This window comes from Artibeus jamaicensis, unplaced genomic scaffold (genome assembly GCF_021234435.1).
Source record: "Artibeus jamaicensis isolate MK-2021 breed Jamaican fruit bat unplaced genomic scaffold, CSHL_Jam_final contig_3067, whole genome shotgun sequence".
Taxonomy (NCBI): Eukaryota; Metazoa; Chordata; class Mammalia; order Chiroptera; family Phyllostomidae; genus Artibeus; species Artibeus jamaicensis.
In genome coordinates, this window is record NW_026521709.1 from 70,769 (window position 1) to 89,969 (window position 19,201).

The following is a 19,201-nucleotide window of genomic DNA, read 5'->3' on the forward strand; positions in this document are numbered from 1 at the left end:
CCACCCGGCCAGCCTCAGTGGACTCTGCTTTCCCCCTCCCCCACCCCCACTCCCAGGGAGGAGCCTGGGCTGTGCTTGGGGGAGGGGCAGTCAAGAGGTTGCAGGACCTGCGCCCCTGAGGTGACCCCCGAAAGGCGTGTTTGCAGCCCAGGGTGGCTGTGGAAGGGGTTGTGTGGGTGTGCCGGTTCAATGGGGCCAAAAGCAAGCGTCCCACACGGAGCCCCGCAGGTAAGGGGTCCGAGAGGGAACAATGTCGCTCGCTCTGCCCTCTGTCGGATTTCAGTCACTTCCCCTGCTTCCCATAAGCAAATTAGGCCCTTCTAGTGCTGATCCCCATGTGGGTGGGTTTGTGTACGTTCTAGGACCCTGTGGGTCTCTCAAACCAACTTTCCCGTGAGGCTGGGAGTTCCTTGCTCCCCTTTCATTTCTCCTGGTTTATCTGCACCCAATTATGGGACTGTCTGGTCTACCAGCCCCTGGCTGCCTTGCTGGCCAGCTGCAGCCTTGCACGCCCAGTCCGCTAGGCACAGCCTTGCCACAAGCCTCTCTGCACTGCCTGCCCGATTCTGCGCCTCCTACGAGTTTGGATGAATGTTTCTGCTTTAATTCCGTGGTTGTCGGACTTCCATACAGTTCGATTTTCTGTCAGTTTTGGTTGTTTTTTTATTTTTGTTAAAATTTTTTTATTTATTTATCACTAGAGAGGAAGGAAAGGAGAGAGGAAGAGAATATCAATGTATGGTTGCCTCTCGTGGGTTCCCTGCTGGGAACTGGCCTGCAACTCAGGCATGTGCCCTGACTGGGAATCAAACTGCGATTTTTTGGTTCGCAGGCCCGCGCTCAATCCACTGAGCTACACCAGCCAGGGCAGTTCTGGTTGTTTTTGTTTTTAAATAATTGTTGTCCTTCGTTTGGTTGTGCGAGGAGGCATAGTGTGTGTACCTACATCTCCATCTTGGCTGAAAGTAAATCAACATTTTATTTTATTTTATATTTTATTTATTTATTTGTAGAGGGGAAGGGATGGAGAAGGGAAGAAGAGAGGGAGAGAAACATCAATGTATGGTTGCCTTCATGCGTCCCCTGCAGGGAACCAGCCTGCAACCCAGTATGTGCCCTGACTGGGAACCGAACCATGATTGTCTGGTTCGCAGGCCCGCGCTCAATCCACTGAGCTACACCAGCCAGGGCATAAATCAACATTTTAAAAGTATCTTGGCCTCCAGGGGAGATGGCAGTGTAGGTAAATGTGGTATTCTCATCACCCCATGACCACATCAAAAGTACAACTATACTACAAACAACTGTCTCATAGAACCACTTGAAATCTAGCTGAACAGAAGTCCTCAACAACTAGGGAATTAAAGAAGCCACATCGATACTGGTTGTTGTGGCAGATAAAGATCAGGAAGGATATCTAGCTGTGGAGATTTCCCCTTAAGGAGGGTGGTGTCCCAGCCTCACACTACGTCTCCCAGGCCAGGGTTCCAGTGTCAGGTAGACAGACAACCACATCTCTGGTGGTAAAACTGGCAGGGATCAGGGTGGTGAGACAAAAGGTTTTGGAAGTCCCAGACATTCCTCTTAAAGGGCCAGCCCATGGACTTACTCAGACTCACTCCCTCTGAGCTCCAGCCCTGGGGCAGCAGCTCAAACAGATGAGACAGATACAGAGGAACTAAATTTCTGGCATCAGAGCGAGAGCTGGAGTGTGGGAGGCTTTCTCTCAGACAGAAGAGCTGACAGAGGCCACTGTTCCTTTGACGAGCCCCCCCCCCCCCACAGAGCTGCCAGGTGTGCACCACCATGTCTGCGTCCCCATCCACCTGGCTCACATGGTTCACCCTGCCCTGGTGATTCCCCAAAGCCCTGCCTCACCTAACTTGCAGGCCTACTCAAGTCCTTTTCAGTGACTTTCCATGCAAACAATCTGTCTTGGCTCAAGCTGTGGACTTTCCTAAAATGTCTCAGGCAAGCCTCATCTGGCTGAGACATACCTCATTTCTGCTAAGTGGCCCCAGGCCCAGGACTGACAGCAGCTGGCCTTGGTTCGCAGCTTGGCCCCTCCCAGTTGCCTCCAAGCGCAACACAAGTAGCAGCCATCTGCAGATTACTTTGAGCTCATGCCAGGTGGCCCTGGATAGGGCACAGGTGGTGGTTAACCTTGGCTTGCACCTCCAGAGTGGCCCCAGATCAAGCCCAGCGGGCGGACAACTTCCAGAAACAACTACAAAACATCACTCAGCCACCTCCACAGCAATACACCCAAGGGGCAGACTCTGTTTTCACAGTTGGTCCTCACAGCTGGTCAGCCTGGGGGGAAATCCTTCCCACTGCCAACAGCAATCCTGACTCTACTACAACAGGAGGGCTCACACAGCCCACAAGGGGGGAGCACATGGAGTCCCCCAGTTGGGTGATCAGGGAGGCTGCACCACTGGCAGCCTAATGCCCTGCATTAGGGCATTAGGGCAATACCTACTACATTAGGACACTCTACCAAGACCAGGAGACATAGCAGCTCTACCTAGCACACAGAAACAAACTCAGGAAGACAATAAAAATTACGAGACAAAAAAACATGCCCCAAAGAAAAAGCAGTACAAGACTCCTCAAAAAGAAACACATAAAAGGTAGACAAACAATCTAATACGTGCAGACTTCAAAACACCGATTATAAGTGATCAGTGAACTAAGGAGAAGTACTTAGAGTAAATGTCAACAAAGTTTTGGAAAACAGAAAAATGGAGAAAGAAAATAGTCATAAACAGAAAATAACAAATAACTGAAATGAAGCTACATTATAAGGAATCCACAGTGGAGTAGCTGAAGCACAGGATGAAATCAGAGATTAGGAAGGAAAGAAAGCAGAAAACACCCAATCAGAACAGGGAAAAAAATTAAAAGGAAGCCTACTTTTCACAAAACGATGCCCAAAGTGAAGAAGGAACTATTCACGGGCATCATGGGGAAGCCCATGATCCACCCAAAGCTGAAGCTAAGGCAAGGCTTTGAAGGTAAAGAAAGCAGTACCAAAAGGCGTCCACAGCCACACAAAAAAGGAAGATCCGCACATCACCCACTCTGAAGGCCAAAGACTCTGAGGCTTCCAAGGAAGCCTAAATATCCCCCAGGAGAGACAAACTTGACCACTATGCCATCGTCAAGTTCCCCCTGACTACTGACTCAGCCATGAGGAACATGGAAGACAGCAGCACACTTGTGTTCATGGTGGATGTCAAGGCCAACAAGCACCGATCAAACAGGCTGTGAAGAAGCTGTATGACATTGACGTGGCCAAGGTCAACACCCTGATCAGGCCCGATAGGGAGGAGAAGGCGTCTGTTCAACTGGCTCCAGACTGTGACACTTTCGATGCTGCCAGGAAAATTGGGATCATCTAAACTGAGTCCAGCTGGCTAATTCCAAATATAGAAATTTTATACTAAAAAAATAAAAGAATACTAAGAAATGAGAATAGTATAAGAACCTCTGGGACAACTTCAAGTGTACCAACATCCATATGATGGGGTGTCAGAAAGAGAAAAGAAAGAGCATGGAATTGAAACCCTATTTAAAAAAATAATCATGGAAAACTTCCCTAACCAGGAGAAGGAAGTAGATATAAAAGTTTGGGAAGTGCAGAGTCCCAAACAGGAAGAACCTAAAAGGCCCACACACAAGACACAGCATAATTAAAATGCCAAAGATTAAAGAAAAAGAGAACATTCTAAAGCCACCAAGAGGAAAGCAGATAGTTACCTAGTAGGGAGTTTCCCATAAAACTATCAGCTGATTTCTGAAGAAAAACTTTTCAGGCCAAATGAGGTTGGCAAGCAATATTCAAAGTGATGAAAAGCAAGGACCTGCACCAAGACTGCTCCACCCAGTAAGGCTACCATTTAGAATCAAGGTTCAGATAAAGATCTTCTCATACAAAAAAAAGCTAAAATAGTTTATGAGCACTAAACCAGTGTTACAGGTAATGTTAAAGGGTGTTGAAGAAGGAGGAGGAGGAGGAGGAGAAATATATGAATTATAAAATGGCATTAAATATATACCTATCAAAATCACTTTAAATGAAAATGAATTCATCACTCCAATAAAAGACCTGTGGTAGCTGAACAGATAAGAGAACAAGACCCTCACATATGCTGTCTACCAGAGACTCAATTCAGATCCAAAGACACACTGACTGAAAGTAAAGAGATGAAAAAAGACATTTCATGAAAATGGAAACAACTAAACCAGAAAAGGCTGGGGTAACAATACTTATACCAGACAGATAGACTTGAAAACAAAGCCTGTATAACAAGACACACAGAAGGACCCAGCAATTGCACTTCTGGGTACCTATCTGAAGAACCCAAATCACTAAACCAAAAAGATGCAACGCACACGTACCTGTGTTCATTGCAGCATTATTTACAAAAGACAGATAGGGAAGTAGCCTGTGTCCATCAACAGATGGTGAGATAAAGAAGTGGTGCACATACCCAGCAAAATGTGACTAAGCCGCATACACTGGAATGTCTCCATTGGCAACTGCACGAGTGGAAGGTATTGTGCTGAGTGAAATGTGTCAGACAGAGAAAGACAGATGCCCGTTTGCACTTCTATGTGGAATCTGAAAAATAAGATAATCCAGCAGAACAGAGGAAGACTCATAGACAAAGGGAACAGACTGATGGTTGTCAGATGGGATAGAAATTAGGGGTCTGGATGAAAATGAGAAGGGACTAAGAAGTACACATTGGTCATTAGAGAGTAGTCATCATGAAGTAAACTGCAGCAGAAGGAATAGAGTCAATAATAATTTTAATAACTACATATGGTGTCAGGTGGGTTCTAGATTTATTGGGGGAAACGACTTTGTAAGTTATATAAATGTCTAATCACAGAGTTGCACACCAGAAAGTAACATAATATTGTAGATCAACTGTAATTTTAAATAAAAATATTAAAAAGAAGAGGTATATGGAATTAATTACACAAATGGATTAATTTGTTAACTGTCCTTAATGAAAATGGAGAACAAAAAATAAAATATCCCCCATGATGACCAGGAAAGTGCACAAACACACTTCTGCTACATTCCCAAGTGTCAAGAGCCCAGGAAAGTGACCTGTGAGGGCTGAGTCAGCCTCTTCTTTAAGGAACAGCAAGTTCACTTAAGAGAATGAGAGACACAGAACCTGTGATGACTGAGGTGTGGTGAACTGGCGAACACTCTCTCAAATGAACGTGAGCTTCTCCCTCAAGGAAAGTCAAGGGGCAGTTGACACCTGACAGCACTTGCTGTCTGGATGGAATGGAAGGTCTCAGAGGAAACCAGGGTTTTACAAACGTTTGTCTCACCATGGCAGCCAGACAGCTTCCCAGAGCTGACGACTTTCCAGTGGGAACGGTTAATGTTAACAAGTGTGATGTTTGATGATGTGTTATTAAATGCACCAACACTGGGAGATCTCTCTCACTTACTGAGACGATGCACCACTTTCAATAATCCTGCATCAGTACAAGAGCCACTGAAGTCATGTAACAGAACAGGAAACACTCAGTGGTGTAGTTTCAGGTTCCACTTTGCAGAGACTTTCAGGAACTACCACTTGCGAAGCTTCAGTGAACTATCAAAGCTTAATATCCACACTTATCTGAAAATGTCTGTAGAATGCTCCTCCTATATATCTATGTGAGGCTGAATATTTTATTATACACTGCAACAACAACAACAAAAGATTAATGCAGGAGCACATGTGAAAATCCAGCGCACTTCTAATGATACAGACAAGAACTGAGACTTGTAAGAAGTGTAAAATGTAAGTAGATTCACTCTCCTCACGATCTCGCATATCTGGGAAATATTTTTCATTAAAAAAACCCATTATTTCTCTTAACATAAGTTATCAATATTCTCAATGAAGTTAAAAATTTTCAAACTGTTTTCTTCCTTGAATGGTAAATATTGATAGCTATAACCCACACAAATAAAATCATTTTGGGGATTTTCCCTATTTTGTGAGACTCTGTAGATGTTCTGACACCAAAATGTTTTGACGGTCGCTGAATAAAACAGCACGCCACTCAGGGAGACCTCTCCGTGCACCGGAAGGGCTCCGCGCAGAGTCCCGGGTCCCCAGACCCAGTACCCAGCGTCTCGGCCTGAGGACTAAGCCTGGGGCGGGGAGCTCAGTGCTGGGGCGTCTTCTCCCCGGGGGTTTCCCTGCTTCCTCTCGCGGGTCCTTCTGCCTGGATACTCGTGACGCCAAACAAATTCTTACTCCAGTTGGGTGACCGAGCTCTAGATGAGCCAATCAGCGTCAATATGGTTCCGGATAAAATGATTAGGCAGAGAACCAGAACTCATTCTCTCCAAACTATCAGGGTTTGGGTCATGGGCCCCCGACCCCTGCTCCTGCTGCTCTCGGGGGCCCTGACCCTGACTCTGACCCTGGCCCTGACCGAGATCTGGACGGGTGAGTGCGGGGTCCGGAGGGAAAGGCCTCCCTGGGGCAGGAGCGAGGGGACCCCGCAGGGGGCGCAGGACTCGGGGACCGCGCGTCTCCTGCGCTCTCCGCCCAGACCCCCGACCCCCGACGCCCGAGTCCCTCCCGCACCCCTCCTGTCAACCGCCGCCCGCTTTAACCTCCTCCCCCCCCCCGCCCCTGCCCACACGGCGGGATCGCATCCTGGCCTCCCCAGGTACGCACACAATGAGATATTTGAACACCGCCCTGTACGAACCGGGACGCGGGAAGTCCCGGTACATCAGCATGGGCTACGTGGACGACACCGAGATCATGCGGTTCGACAGCGACGCCCCAAACGCGAGGCTGGAGCCGCGGGTGCCGTGGATGGAGCACCCGTGGGTGGAGAAGGAGATGGCGGGCTATTGGAAAGATCAGACGGGGGTTTGCCAGAGCGAGGCCCAGATTAACGAAGGGAACCTGAACAACCTGCGCGCCCACTACAACCAGAGCGAGAACGGTGAGCCCCGCGCGCCCGGGCACGACCATCACCCCCACGGACGGGCCTTTGTCGCCCAAGTCTCTGGGTCCAATCATCACTTTGAGGCTTCGGTACCCTCCTGCCCTCTTCCTGGGAGGAGCGCGCGGGAATTTTGATCCGGATTGATTTTAACTTTCATTAAATCAACGCGGGTCAGGTCAGAACAAGTGGAGGCGGGACAGGGCTAAGTGGGCAGGACTGACCGCGGGGCGGGGTCAGGATCCCATACGTTACAGAGAATGACCGGCTGTGTCGTGGGGTCCGACGGGCGCTTCCTCCACGGGTTCACTCAATATGCCTACGACGGCACCGACTACATCGCCCTGAACGAAGACCTGAGCTCCTGGACCACGGCCCACATGGCGGCCCCGATAACCTGGCACAAGTTGGTGCAGGTCCCTGATGCAGATGTCAGGAAGGCTTTCCTGGAGGACACGTGGGTGCACCGCCTCCACTTTTTCCTGGAGAAGGGGAAGGAGACCCTGCTCTGAGCAGGTACCAGGGTCCCTCACACCCTGCAGCACCTGGGGCACCAGGAACCTCTCCCTGATTCTGGGGCTGACACTTTCCTTTACTGGAGGCCTGACTCTGGGTTTGCTGAGTCATCAGCCTCCACCTGAGTTTGTGTCTCCCTTAGACACCTGAACACTCCTACCGTAGGTTCTCACCCTGATTCTGGAACTTTCCAGGAAATAGAAGATTATCCCAGATGCCTCTGTCCAGAATGGTGTCTGGGTGTTGCATTCCCTTCCGCCACCCTCACTGTCCTGTCCACTCTCAGGGTGGTCACATGACCACTGCTGGAGTGTCCCATGACCATGCAAAGTTACTGAAATTTCTCACCCTCCCCTCAGACCCTCCAAAGACACACGTGACCCACCACCCCATCTCTGACCATGAGGCCACCCTGAAGTGCTGGGCCCTGGGCTTCTACCCTGCTGACATCACCCTGACCTGGCAGCGTGAAGGGGAGGACCTGACCCAGGACATGGAGCTTGTGGACACCAGGCCTGCGGGGGACGGGACCTTCCAGAAGTGGGCAGCTGTGGTCGTGCCCCCTGGAGAGGAGCAGAGATACACGTGCCATGTGCAGCACCAGGGGCTGCCTGAGCCCCTGACCCTGAGATGGGGTGAGGAGGGGGCGTGGGCACAGAGCCTCTCTCTCCTCAGGGTGTCCCTGAGCAGGGTCAGGACTCAGGCCTGAGGTTGGCCTCTCACCTTCCCTTCTTAGAACCCCCTCCTCAGACCACCATCACCATCATGGGCATTGTGGGCATCGCTGCTGCCCTGGGTCTCCTTGGAGCTGTGGCTGCTGGAGCTGTGATGTGGAGGAGGAAGTGCTCAGGTGGGCAAGGGGTGGGGCTGAGTTCCCTGTGCCCCTGGGGGTCAAGCCCAGGTGGAAGTGTGCTCTGCCTCCTTAATGGGCATTGTGTCCCCACATGGGTGCTTGTCCATCTGGGGCCAATTTCTTAACACTGACTCTTTAGTGAGGCCCGTGGGAAAGTGAAGGACAAATTTATCACCTGATGGTTCTAGTGATGGGGACTGATTCCCAGGTATCAGAGGTCAGAACGAATGATCCCTACTGAGGACAGACATCCAGACGGGCAGTTGGTCCAGTCCTGGAACGTGTATTCTCCCTGTATTTACTGATTCTACCCTGGGTGTTCAGTCACAGTTCTGGAACCTTCCCTGCACTTCAGGAGTGTGAGGCTCCTCTAGGGTCACGGGACCCAGCCTCCCCCCTCAGTCCTCACAGAACATTTCCTTCCCACAGGCAGAGGCAGGGAGAACTACTCTCAGGCTGCATGTAAGTCTGGGTGTTGGGGAGGTGACGTCTGGGGCCCTTGGGAGAGTGTGGGCTGGAGTCTGTGAGGGGGGCTGCCCCACCCTGTAACTCTGCTGTTGTGTCTTCCCCAGGCAGTGACAGTGCCCAGGGCTCTGGTGTGTCTATCACAGCTTCTAAGGGTGAGTCCCTGAGGGGAGGAAGTGGGGGGATTGGGACTGAGGGGCACAACTGGGTTTTGGGGATTCTCAGAGTGGGACATTCCGAGCATGTGGTGGCTGTGCGGGAATGTGACACTTCTGAGGCTGAACTGAGCTTCTTCACAACTTTCTTTCCCAGTGTGACAGAGCCGCTTTCTACAGGACTCAGTGCTGAAATTGTCAGTCTATCCTCCCTCTTGGATTATGAATTCCTGACTGCTATTTGTACATTACATATATATATATATATATATATATATATATATATATATATATATATATATATATGAGATATATATGAGATATATATATAAGATTAAAAGCTCCAAGGTGTATGGTTTCTGGTAGGTGTTATTTGATATACACCTCCACCCCATTTATTAAACCATTTAAGTTACTTTAAATTCATAAACTTACAATCAGATATGGAGACAACTCAGGTGGGAGAGACTCTATGCCACATGACAAGGGGACCTCATGGCTACCCAGTGATGGTCCCTGTGACCACCTCTGCTCTGTGTACAATTAAGAGTCTCTTCCTGCACATCCAAATGTGACCTTTTAGAGCCTTTGCCTGTGTCTGGTTGAGTCCCCTGATTCTAATGTAGTGCCCCTTTGTTGTCCCCAAGCTTCCAGGGCCCCATCTTGGAGACCTCAGGGGTGTCTGCTTGGGGTCAGAGAGCTGACCAATCAGAAGGTGAGAACACCTGCTTAAAGCAGGAACTGTTCCAGCATCCACTGTCCTTAATCCACTGCAGACACTGCTCTCATTCTGCAGATGCTGAGTCCTAGAAGGTCATGGTCAAAGATCCCATGTCCTTAGTGGCTTCCTCTGAGAGTCCCTCCCCAAGGGAGAGCCCTCGGGCCACAGGGTCAGTCTGGCTGCTGGACTGAGAACAGAATCAGGAGACCAGGGACCAGCCAGGCAGGAGGGAAAGGTGTGGGGAAGCTCCCAGGGTTCCAGGCTGCAGGTGCTGGGTGTTCTGATGGGGCTGTGAGTGGTGGAAACAGTGGGAAGGGACTGGACACTGAAGGCATTTGGAAGATGGATTTCACAGCATTTCCTAGTGATTCAATCTGGGTGTGGGAAAGGAGTCAAGGAGGACACCCCACATTTGTGCTGTGCCAGCAGAAAGATGGGGTTATATCAGCAGAGATGGGGAAGACTCTGTCAGGAGTATGTGTGGGGGAGGGGTGGGCATTTCAAGAGTTCAGCTGAAGAAAAGGTCAAGGTGAGACGAGTGTTAGAAACACCAGTGAGGTGTCAGGTTGGAGAGATGAGTGTGGGGACCTTGAGGAGAAATGTCTGGGCTGGAGACACAGTGTGGGGATGATGCTACGAGAATGACATTTGGAATCATGAACGGTTATGTGTCCACCAAGAAAGCAAGGACTGTGGGAGAGGAAGAACAAGGACTGGACACTGCACCCACCTTTCTCAACAGTGGAGACATTCATCCCGGTGACCCACCCAGGTGGGTGACGGTCAGGTCTCCCTGTCAAACAGTCACCGTTTGGTGTTTCTCATTCATCAGTAATTTACAGGGAGATGTTCTGAGATTGTCCTGCTGTGCCCTTCACCACTTCTACACTCACCCTCCTTAGTCCCTCTCATAACTTCCACCCAAGTCAACAGGGATGTGACGGTTGTCATGTACCAGCCCTAAGTGTTTTTTATTAGGATGTACAGTACAGCACAGGGAATATAGTCAGTAATATCATTGTGAATATGGTGTCAAATGGGTCCTAGATTTATCAGGGAGATTATTCAATCAACTATGCAAATGTTTAATCACTGCACTTTCCAGCTGAAACTGGTATAATATCATACATCAAATGTAATTGAAAAGCAAAAAAATATTCAAAGTTTAAAAAGTTATAACTTGGACTTCATGCCCAATATTCTGGGGGCAGTTTTGGGGAGAAAACTGAGTATTTTGTGACGAGCCCACAAGCCATCCTGGTCCCCAGTACATTTGGATGCACACAGTTCTGTGATGCAGTAAAACCCGGGTTGGGGAAAGGCCTTGAAGCCACATTTCAATGTCCTTCCCACCCTTGGGAAGGAAAAGTAGTTCATTATTTGTCGTATGAGGGTGGAAGGTACGTGCCGTTTTCTCTGCCGTGGAGTAAAGTCAAGCAGATTTAGAAAGTGGCTCTCAGTCCCACATACTGAAAATCTCCAAATGCTCGCTCTCTGCAATTAATCCTCTGACTGATTTCTTGGAAGAAATAATGAAATCCAAAAATTTCTACTTTAAGCATAAAAGGATTTTTATATGAAATATTGGGAGCTCATTTTATTTCAAGAAAAGCCACAGAACAGATCTGAGGCCGTGAGCAGAGAGAGCTGTGGGACTAGACCCCACGGGAAGACCAGCCTGGGTCACAGGGATGACAGCATGAGGGACTTGGGGACAAGCTGTGACAAGAGAAGGAGCTGAGGAAAGGGTCCAGCAGGAAACACCATGACTGGAACTCTTGGTACAGATGTCTCTGCACCGCTGTGACCACAAGACTCTAAGTCAGCTGCACCCAGGGAACAGGAGACACTTTCTCTGTCTCCTGCCCAATGTTCCTGAGGGCGTCTCAGTCATTGCCATCTCTGTCTGTGGTCACCAGACCTGCCTGAGGCTGCCATCTTGTGGTCATGTCCTGTGTCATGTTCATTGTCCTCACGGTCTGGTTTAGCGTCTCCATGGTGCTTCACCTGCACAGACACCACCAGAGGCTGTAGCACAGCCTCCAGTGATGCCACTAATGTCCTCCAGTGACCAGAGCCACCCACAATGTCCTGATGCTGGTAGACACCTATGTCACCTCCTATGTGCTCAATTTCATTCTGACTTTTTACATCATAGTGTGAGAGGGCCCTCAACTCTGGTGGGTGCAGACCTTCCCTAGTTGGCTTACTGTTCTCCTGCTCTTCACCCCTCACTGAGGATGCTCAGGGATCCTAGAGCTCCTGAGGTCACGGACTGTTGGATGTGGCTGTTGACAACCTAATCTGTGGATGTCACTGTTTATAATATTCTTAATGACACTGTTTGGTGATCCTTCACTGAATGCCAGTGTTGTACATAAAATCCATCATGAACTTTATTTTTAAATTAAAATATAACTGACACACAAACTTGTATAAGTGTAAGGGGTCCAGCCTGTTTATTTGATGCCCTTACATTCACTCATGTGCCGCCTAACGGTGGTGATCCACCCTGACACACGTGTGGTTGTGCGATGTTGTGATTGCAAACAGCACAGAGGCTCTCACACCTGGACGGTCTCCCTGCTGCTCACCCAGACTGCAGGGCTCAGCCTGTGCTCCTGGGCTGCAAGTCTGCACAGCTCGTTAGTGCACAAAATAACTTGTACAATAAGTCAACACAGGGGGAAATGACAACAGCAAGATACTCAGTAAACACATGTATGAGGCTGCAGCAGCTGTAAAAAGCACACTGTTTACTGCAAAACTTTTTTTAAATGTTCAACCGAGGATCTGTTTGTTGATGAGAGACACAGAGAGAGAGAAACGTAGATTGGTTGCCTTTCCTTCCTTTGCTGCCAACTCCTGTTTGCATGTGATTGGGCTTGAATGTGCACAGGTGAATGAACCACTTTAGGAAGAATTTCTCACTAATAAAGTTAACATTTAAAATTTTTACAGTGCATATACATTCATCATGTAAATTGTATATTATTTATCTACACATAATTAATTCAAAAGCTTTGCTGACATGTATAAAAGGGAAGGCAGAGGAAGAGAAAAATGAAGGGCTTAGCCCAGGGTTGACAGTGCTGGGCTCCATGTCTGGACTCTGGGCAATGAACTTGCACACCCTCCCCCACTGCTCACTCAGGGCGCTGCCCTCTGTGGAGGCCAAGCAGGGTCTTTCCCTTCTTCTGGGGTGTGGTCATTCATATCTTATCAACTCTTTGTTGCTTTTAAGAAGTTGGTTTTTGTATGACACATGGCATTTTTACTTAGTTTCAGGGGGAAGATTTGCCTGCACCATAAGCCCCCCTTGTCAGGAATGGGATTTCTGAGGCAAACAGCTGGTCCTGGAGGACAGGGCCACAATCTGATCTCACATCACGATCTGAGGATGGTCTGTCAGAGATTTATAAGTGCAGGGATTTGATGTAATTTGTTCTTTAAAACATGATTCATGCACATACAAGAGTTTTCAAAAGACACTCAAGAATATAAAAATTAAATAAGTCACATGTTCCCCTGTTCCCTCAGTCACTGCACTTGTCTGTCGGGAGCCGACCAGCAGCCCTCCCTTGACACAGTTGGGATGGGTCGGATGAGATGCATCTGCACAGCAGAGGCAACTGTGGCTGGACTTCCTGTCTATCTCTCCTTGCATGTTTCTCTTTGCACTTAGTAGGCAGTGGGATTTTTAGACACCTGCATTTCAGGTCCAATGATCCACAGAATTCCAATGAGGTTGTACAAAATGACTTCTTGGCCATAGAACAAAAGTCCCCCCTGATGGGGTAGCCCCTAGAATATCTAAAAGTTGATGGAGTAGCAGCCCCTCCTCTACCTTGGGTAGGAATATACATTAATGGAATTAGACAGGTAAAGAAGCAGGAGAAGCTGGTTAGCTACTACAAACTACGCACGTAGAAACAATTACCAAGGAGTTAGAGTCCATATTACATAAAGAAATATTTTAGACAGGATAGATAACTAAGTTAGACATCACAAAGGCCTTATAATAAATTTCCTATAACCTCTGCTCTAGTGTATCCTTTTGCCCCATGTCAAATTCTAAGAACTTTAATAAACAACAGGACATTCAAACTCTGTACACAGAGCTATTTCAAATGGTCTGATTAATGGCTCTCCTGGTCAAAACAACTTTTGTTTAACATAATTGAAACTATGGAAATTCTTGTACTTTTCCTGGTTACCTCTGTATTGGTTTTTTCTGCTTAACTGATCACAACATGCACCTGTTCCTTTAATATTATATAACAATCTCTATAAAAATAAAACCTAAATCAAACTCTATGAGTTCGGTCAGACCCTCAGAGGCTGGCTGTTCTCCAGCATCCAATCGGGTGTCTGACTCATTGATTGCCTGTGCTGTCCATCCTTCAGGGACCCTGAACCCTGCTGAGGCTGGACCCCGGCACTTGTCTACCCACAAATCATCGCAGTGAGTCACTTCTGACTTCTCCTCCCAGGAAAATATATCTGTGCACTAATGTTGGTGTTATGTCTGTGAAAAATAGCTCAGGCCACAGACTGGGAGAAAATGTTTACAAATCACTTGTTTTAAAATATACATAACAATCCTCAAACTCAACAATAAGACAACAATAACTCAATAAAAATGGATGAAAGTTGTAACAGACACTTTGCCAAAGAATTACACCAGCCCTGGGTGGGTGGCTTGATTGGTTGGAGTGCTGTCCCCACACACCAAAATGTTGTGGCTTCGCTGCCTGGTCAGGGCACATTCCTGGGTACAGCGTCCAACCCCCGATCCAGGTGCCTATGGAAAGCAACCAATCAATGTTTCTCTCTCTCCCTTTTTCTCTCTCTGAAAGCAATGGAAAAAAAGTCCATGAGGGAGGGAAAAAATGTCCTTCGGTGAGAATTGAAAAAAGAAAATAGGGAAGTAAAGTTTTATTCAAGGAAGGAGCACCAAACCCAGAGTCCCAGGTGAGTTGTTGCTCTAAGACCTGGCTCCCTGATGGCTTCCAGGAGACTGAGGGGCTTAGGGCCGAGGTCTCCACTGATTGGTCAGCACTCAGGTGATGGGCGGGCAATCATTGCATCTGGTCCTATGTCAGCAATGTGGCCGTTCTGTCTGGTTTTACAAGTTCACTCTGCCACTCTCCCCAGAGTCTAAATCTTCATGAACACGTACTTGAACACATCAGGCATTCAACCACTTCCATCTCTGCAGACGCCTCTCACAGCCCTTGGTGTAGCCACACATGGACTGGCTCCCACATACCTGGACCAGGGAGACACCCTGATGTCCTTCACCTCATTTCAGGCAGCCCTGGCCTCTCCTGTTCTGGCTCCCACATGTTCTTCCTTTTTTTGGCTTTACTTCTTCATGTTCCCACTTCACCTGATAGTATTTTCCAAAAGAGAACATGGAAACTTAACCACTAAAACTCTAAACACATGAGGAAACTTAAGTACACCTTAACCCTTATTGACATCTTGGCTTGATATAGAGCTTTGTGTTGGAAATATTCTTTTCTTCAGAAACTGGAAGGAATTGCTTCAATGTCTCCTAGTCTCCAGGCACACATTTGCTGACTCTGGAAGTTTTCAAAATATCTTCCACCCTGTTTCTGAAATTCTACTGTGATGGTCCCAACAGGTTTGCTCTGCAGATTACACTTGACCCTCTATGTAGATGTCATGGTGTCACCGCCTGAGACACCTTGAGCATTTGTCTGTCCACAGTTACTGTCATTCTAGTGGTCAGAGCGCTTAGATACATGCAATCCTTTTGCTTTAATAAAACCATAATACAAGGAACATTTTTCTATTTGTATATAGATGAGGACATGTGTGATGATCTCCTTAGGACAAATTCCCAAAAGAGGAATTTCTGTGTCAAAATGTAAGCACATTTACATTGCTGAGACCTTTTACAAAAGCATCCTTCAGGAGTTTTGTTTCGGTTTTCAATCCCTTCAACCTTCACAACAGAATGTGGTCCCCACCCTTGGGCTGAAACGCTCATCATGTTCCTTCATCTTTGTCAAACACATAGATGTTTGGACATTCCTGCTCTCTCAGAACATCAGCATCAGACAAGGACACCCCGAGACCACAGCAATGTGAGACACAACAACACCACACTGCGTGTTGTCTCAGCACAGACAGAAACGAGACCCGGGGCAGCTCACACGCTACCAAGCAGCTCCTGGGCCAGGAACAGAAGGAAAGGCAGCATCTTTCCTATCACCCCTCCCCCTCGCTCCCATCTGCCTCATCCAGTCGTTTTCTGTCTGGGACATAAATACACATGAAGCTGCTGCATAACAAACAAAACGAGGTTTCTGTGGGTCTGGTGGCTTCGGGCACAGGCTGCACTCAGTTCCAAACAGGAAACACCTGTCCCCCCACCTCCCTTCCCAGACTGAGGACACTCTCTGAAATCTCATTTCCAGGGGGTGAGCTTTCTTCTAGAAGAATCCAGGGGCAATGCTTTTAGCAGAGTGTGGGGAGGCAGGGATCTCATCTCTGGGAGAGGGATTCTAGGAAATCAGAAAGACACAAAAGCTGGGGCCAGTGGGGAGACTTGCCCCGGTTTAGCCATTCTCAAAGTGAGTTCTCTGGAACACTTGAAGTTTCTAAGACCCTTTCATGGGATCTATGAGGTCAAAACTATTTTCATAGATTAAGGACATCCTTTGCCTTTTCACTGTACCCACATTTGCACTGAGGTAAACTTAGCAAGAAACCATGGTGGCTGGGACACCCAACTGCAGTAGCAGGCATTCTTCACCATGACCCCCTCACAGACTAGAAAAAACAGCGTCCCTTTAGAATGACATGGTTGAAGGACTGAAAAATATTACCTTGAATCAATCATCTTCCTTAAATCGGCATCTTTAAAAATCTTATTTTCCAGGCAAGATGGCTATGAAGGTAAATGCAGTACTTTCATGACCCTAGAGCTACATCAAAATCACAACTACACTACAAACAACCATCATTCAGAACCATGATCTTTGTCCAGGTGACAAGCCTGAGTTAGAGCAATGAGTTCAGCGTGCTGGGCAGATTTCATTTCCAGTCGATGAGATCTCTCGATTCTGTCCACCAAGGAAGTTACTGCATACCCACCTCGCTAATGTCCCTGGTCATCTCTCAGATAAGATCCCTCTGTAACCAAATTAAAGCAGCAGCATCAATAGGAGTTTCCTGTAAATCACTCCTGGGTACCAGTAGGTGATCAGTCAGCACAACACAACTGTCCTCATGCTGTGAAGGGGGTGACAGGTGCAGGGTTATGGTGATCACACCAAGTTAAAGTGACATCAGGTGCAGAGAGCACGACACTTCCTAAGAAGCCAAACAACTGTCAGAGTCGTGTTGAGTGCCATGAGGGGACAGTAAAGAGTCAGCGGAATGAGGAGCATAAGTAGGTAACTAACTTATGCTCCATAACTATCACTTGTGTCTGTTTATGTCACTTAGAGGTAGCAGACACCCCCCATCCCCCACCCCCACCCCCACCCCACAGGGAGATGGAAAGAGTCTAGCAGGAGAGCCCAGGGCAGAGTTCTGGGTTCCCCAGGTTCACGAGGCCCACTCAGTTTCCACTCCCGTGGGTGTCTAACAGAGCAACCAATCCGCCTCACTGGATTCATAATCAAGTCATCAGCACAAGGGTTCTCTGTCTCCCAGACCCACATGATATGGGTCATGATGCCCAGACCCCTGCTCCTGCTGCTCTTGGGGACCCTGGTCCTGACCCAGACAAGGGCCGGTGAGTGCGGGGTCGGGAGGGAATGGGCGGGTTGTGGGGCAGGAGTGTGGCACTCAGAGGGGACACAGGACCCCTGACCCAGGCTCCACAGCTCGCACTTATGCCACAGCCCTGTCCCCCTGCCCCTCCTTTCAACCGCCACCCCGCTTTTGTTCCACCCCCCACCCCCGGGCCCCTGCCCCTGCCGGCCCCACCGGGGACTCAGGACAAACGTCCCACCCGCCCCCAGGCCCCCACAGCCTGAGCTACTACCACACCGCCCTGTACGGACCTGGCCGTGGAGAGTCCCGGTACACCGTCGTCATCTACGTGGACGACGCGGAGATCCTGCGGTTCCACAGCGACGCCGCCAGTTCCAGGCTGGAGCCGCGGGTGCCCTGGATGGAGGCGCCGTGGGTTCAGCAGGAGGGCGCACGGTTTTGGGAGGAACAGACGCGGGAAATGCGGCACAACGAACAGCGGAGCAGAGCGAACCTGAACCAGCTGCGCGCCCACTACAACCAGAGCCAGGACGGTGAGCAGTCACGCCCGGGTCCTGGTACAGCCCCGTCCCCACAGACGGGCCGGGGTCACCCGAAGTCTGAAGGTCTGAGCATCACCCCGACAATCTGGGACCCGCAGGTGTCCCAACCCCGAACACCACGTGGGGATTTTCAGTCGGTATCACTGTCAGTTTAGGATTCCTCCACGTGGCTCTGGGTCGCGCAGGACTTTCCTAAACGCCTGTTTCACTCGCCGTGCTAACCCCGGGGCGGGGTCAGTGTCGCCCACTTGGCAGGAAATCACCGGCTGCGTCGTGGAGTCGGACAGACGCTTCCTCCGCGGGTTCAGTCAGTTCGCCTACGATGGTGCCGACTTCCTCGCCCTGAACCGGGACCTACGATCCTGGACCGCGGCCCCGGGGGTCAACTGGAGCGACGTTGTGCGGGTCCCTGACGCGGACGTTCGGAGGTTCTTCCTGGAGGACACGTGTGTGCGCCGCCTCCAGCTGCTCCTGGAGAAGGGGAAGGAAGAGCTGCAAAGAGCAGGTACCAGGGCGCGGGCTTCCCCGAAGAGGGGATCTGTGGGCTGGGGCGGCTTCCTACAGGGAGAGGAGGGAAATGGGGCAGCGTCAGGAAGTCCCTCCTGCTCCGGAGAGGAAACAGCGCCCCACATTTGCTCATTCTGTGACTCACACACGTGCCCAGCTTTCTCTAAATGACAGTAAGGGACCCAATCTCTCCCTGAAACACCCACAGCCGGTCCCTCACACCCTGCAGCACTTGGGGCACCAGGACGCTCTCCCTGGTTCTGGGGCTGAGACCTTCTCTGGAGGCCTGACTCCGGGTTTGCTGAGTCATCAGCCTCCACCTGAACCTGTGTCTCCTCTTAGAGACCTGGACACTCCTACCCAGGTTCTCACCCTGATTCTGGTTCCTTTTCTTTAAGATTAAAAAAAAATTTATTTATCTTTAGAGTGGAAGGGAAGAAGAGAGGGAGAGAAACATCAATGTATGGTTGCCTTTCCTGCATCCCCTGCTGGGAACTGGCCTGCCGGGAACCGGCCTGCAACCCAGGCATGTGCCCTGACTGGGAATCGAACCGCGATTATCTGGTTCGCAGGCCCGTGCTCAATCCACTGAGCTACACCAGCCAGGGCCTTACCCTGATTCTGGAACTTTCCTGGAAATAGGAGATTGTCCCAGGTGCATCTGTCCAGGCTGGTGTCTGGGTGCTGCACTCCCTTCCCC

The 19,201-nt window shown here is 49.3% G+C and overlaps 1 protein-coding gene and 1 pseudogene across 1 annotated transcript; both read left to right on the forward strand.

Annotated features, from left to right (window-relative positions):
* The first annotated feature begins 6,363 nt into the window (after nucleotides 1-6,363).
* LOC128627024 (saoe class I histocompatibility antigen, A alpha chain-like) lies at nucleotides 6,364-8,983 on the forward strand (annotated as a pseudogene).
* An 8,225-nt stretch (nucleotides 8,984-17,208) lies between these two features.
* LOC119063033 (patr class I histocompatibility antigen, A-2 alpha chain-like) lies at nucleotides 17,209-18,878 on the forward strand. The gene is made up of 3 exons (XM_053662868.1): nucleotides 17,209-17,471; nucleotides 17,701-17,985; nucleotides 18,233-18,878. Exons 1-3 carry the CDS (start codon nucleotides 17,396-17,398, stop codon nucleotides 18,670-18,672), a joined length of 801 nt encoding a protein of 266 aa, XP_053518843.1. The 5' UTR covers nucleotides 17,209-17,395; the 3' UTR covers nucleotides 18,673-18,878.
* The last annotated feature ends 323 nt before the right edge of the window (nucleotides 18,879-19,201 follow it).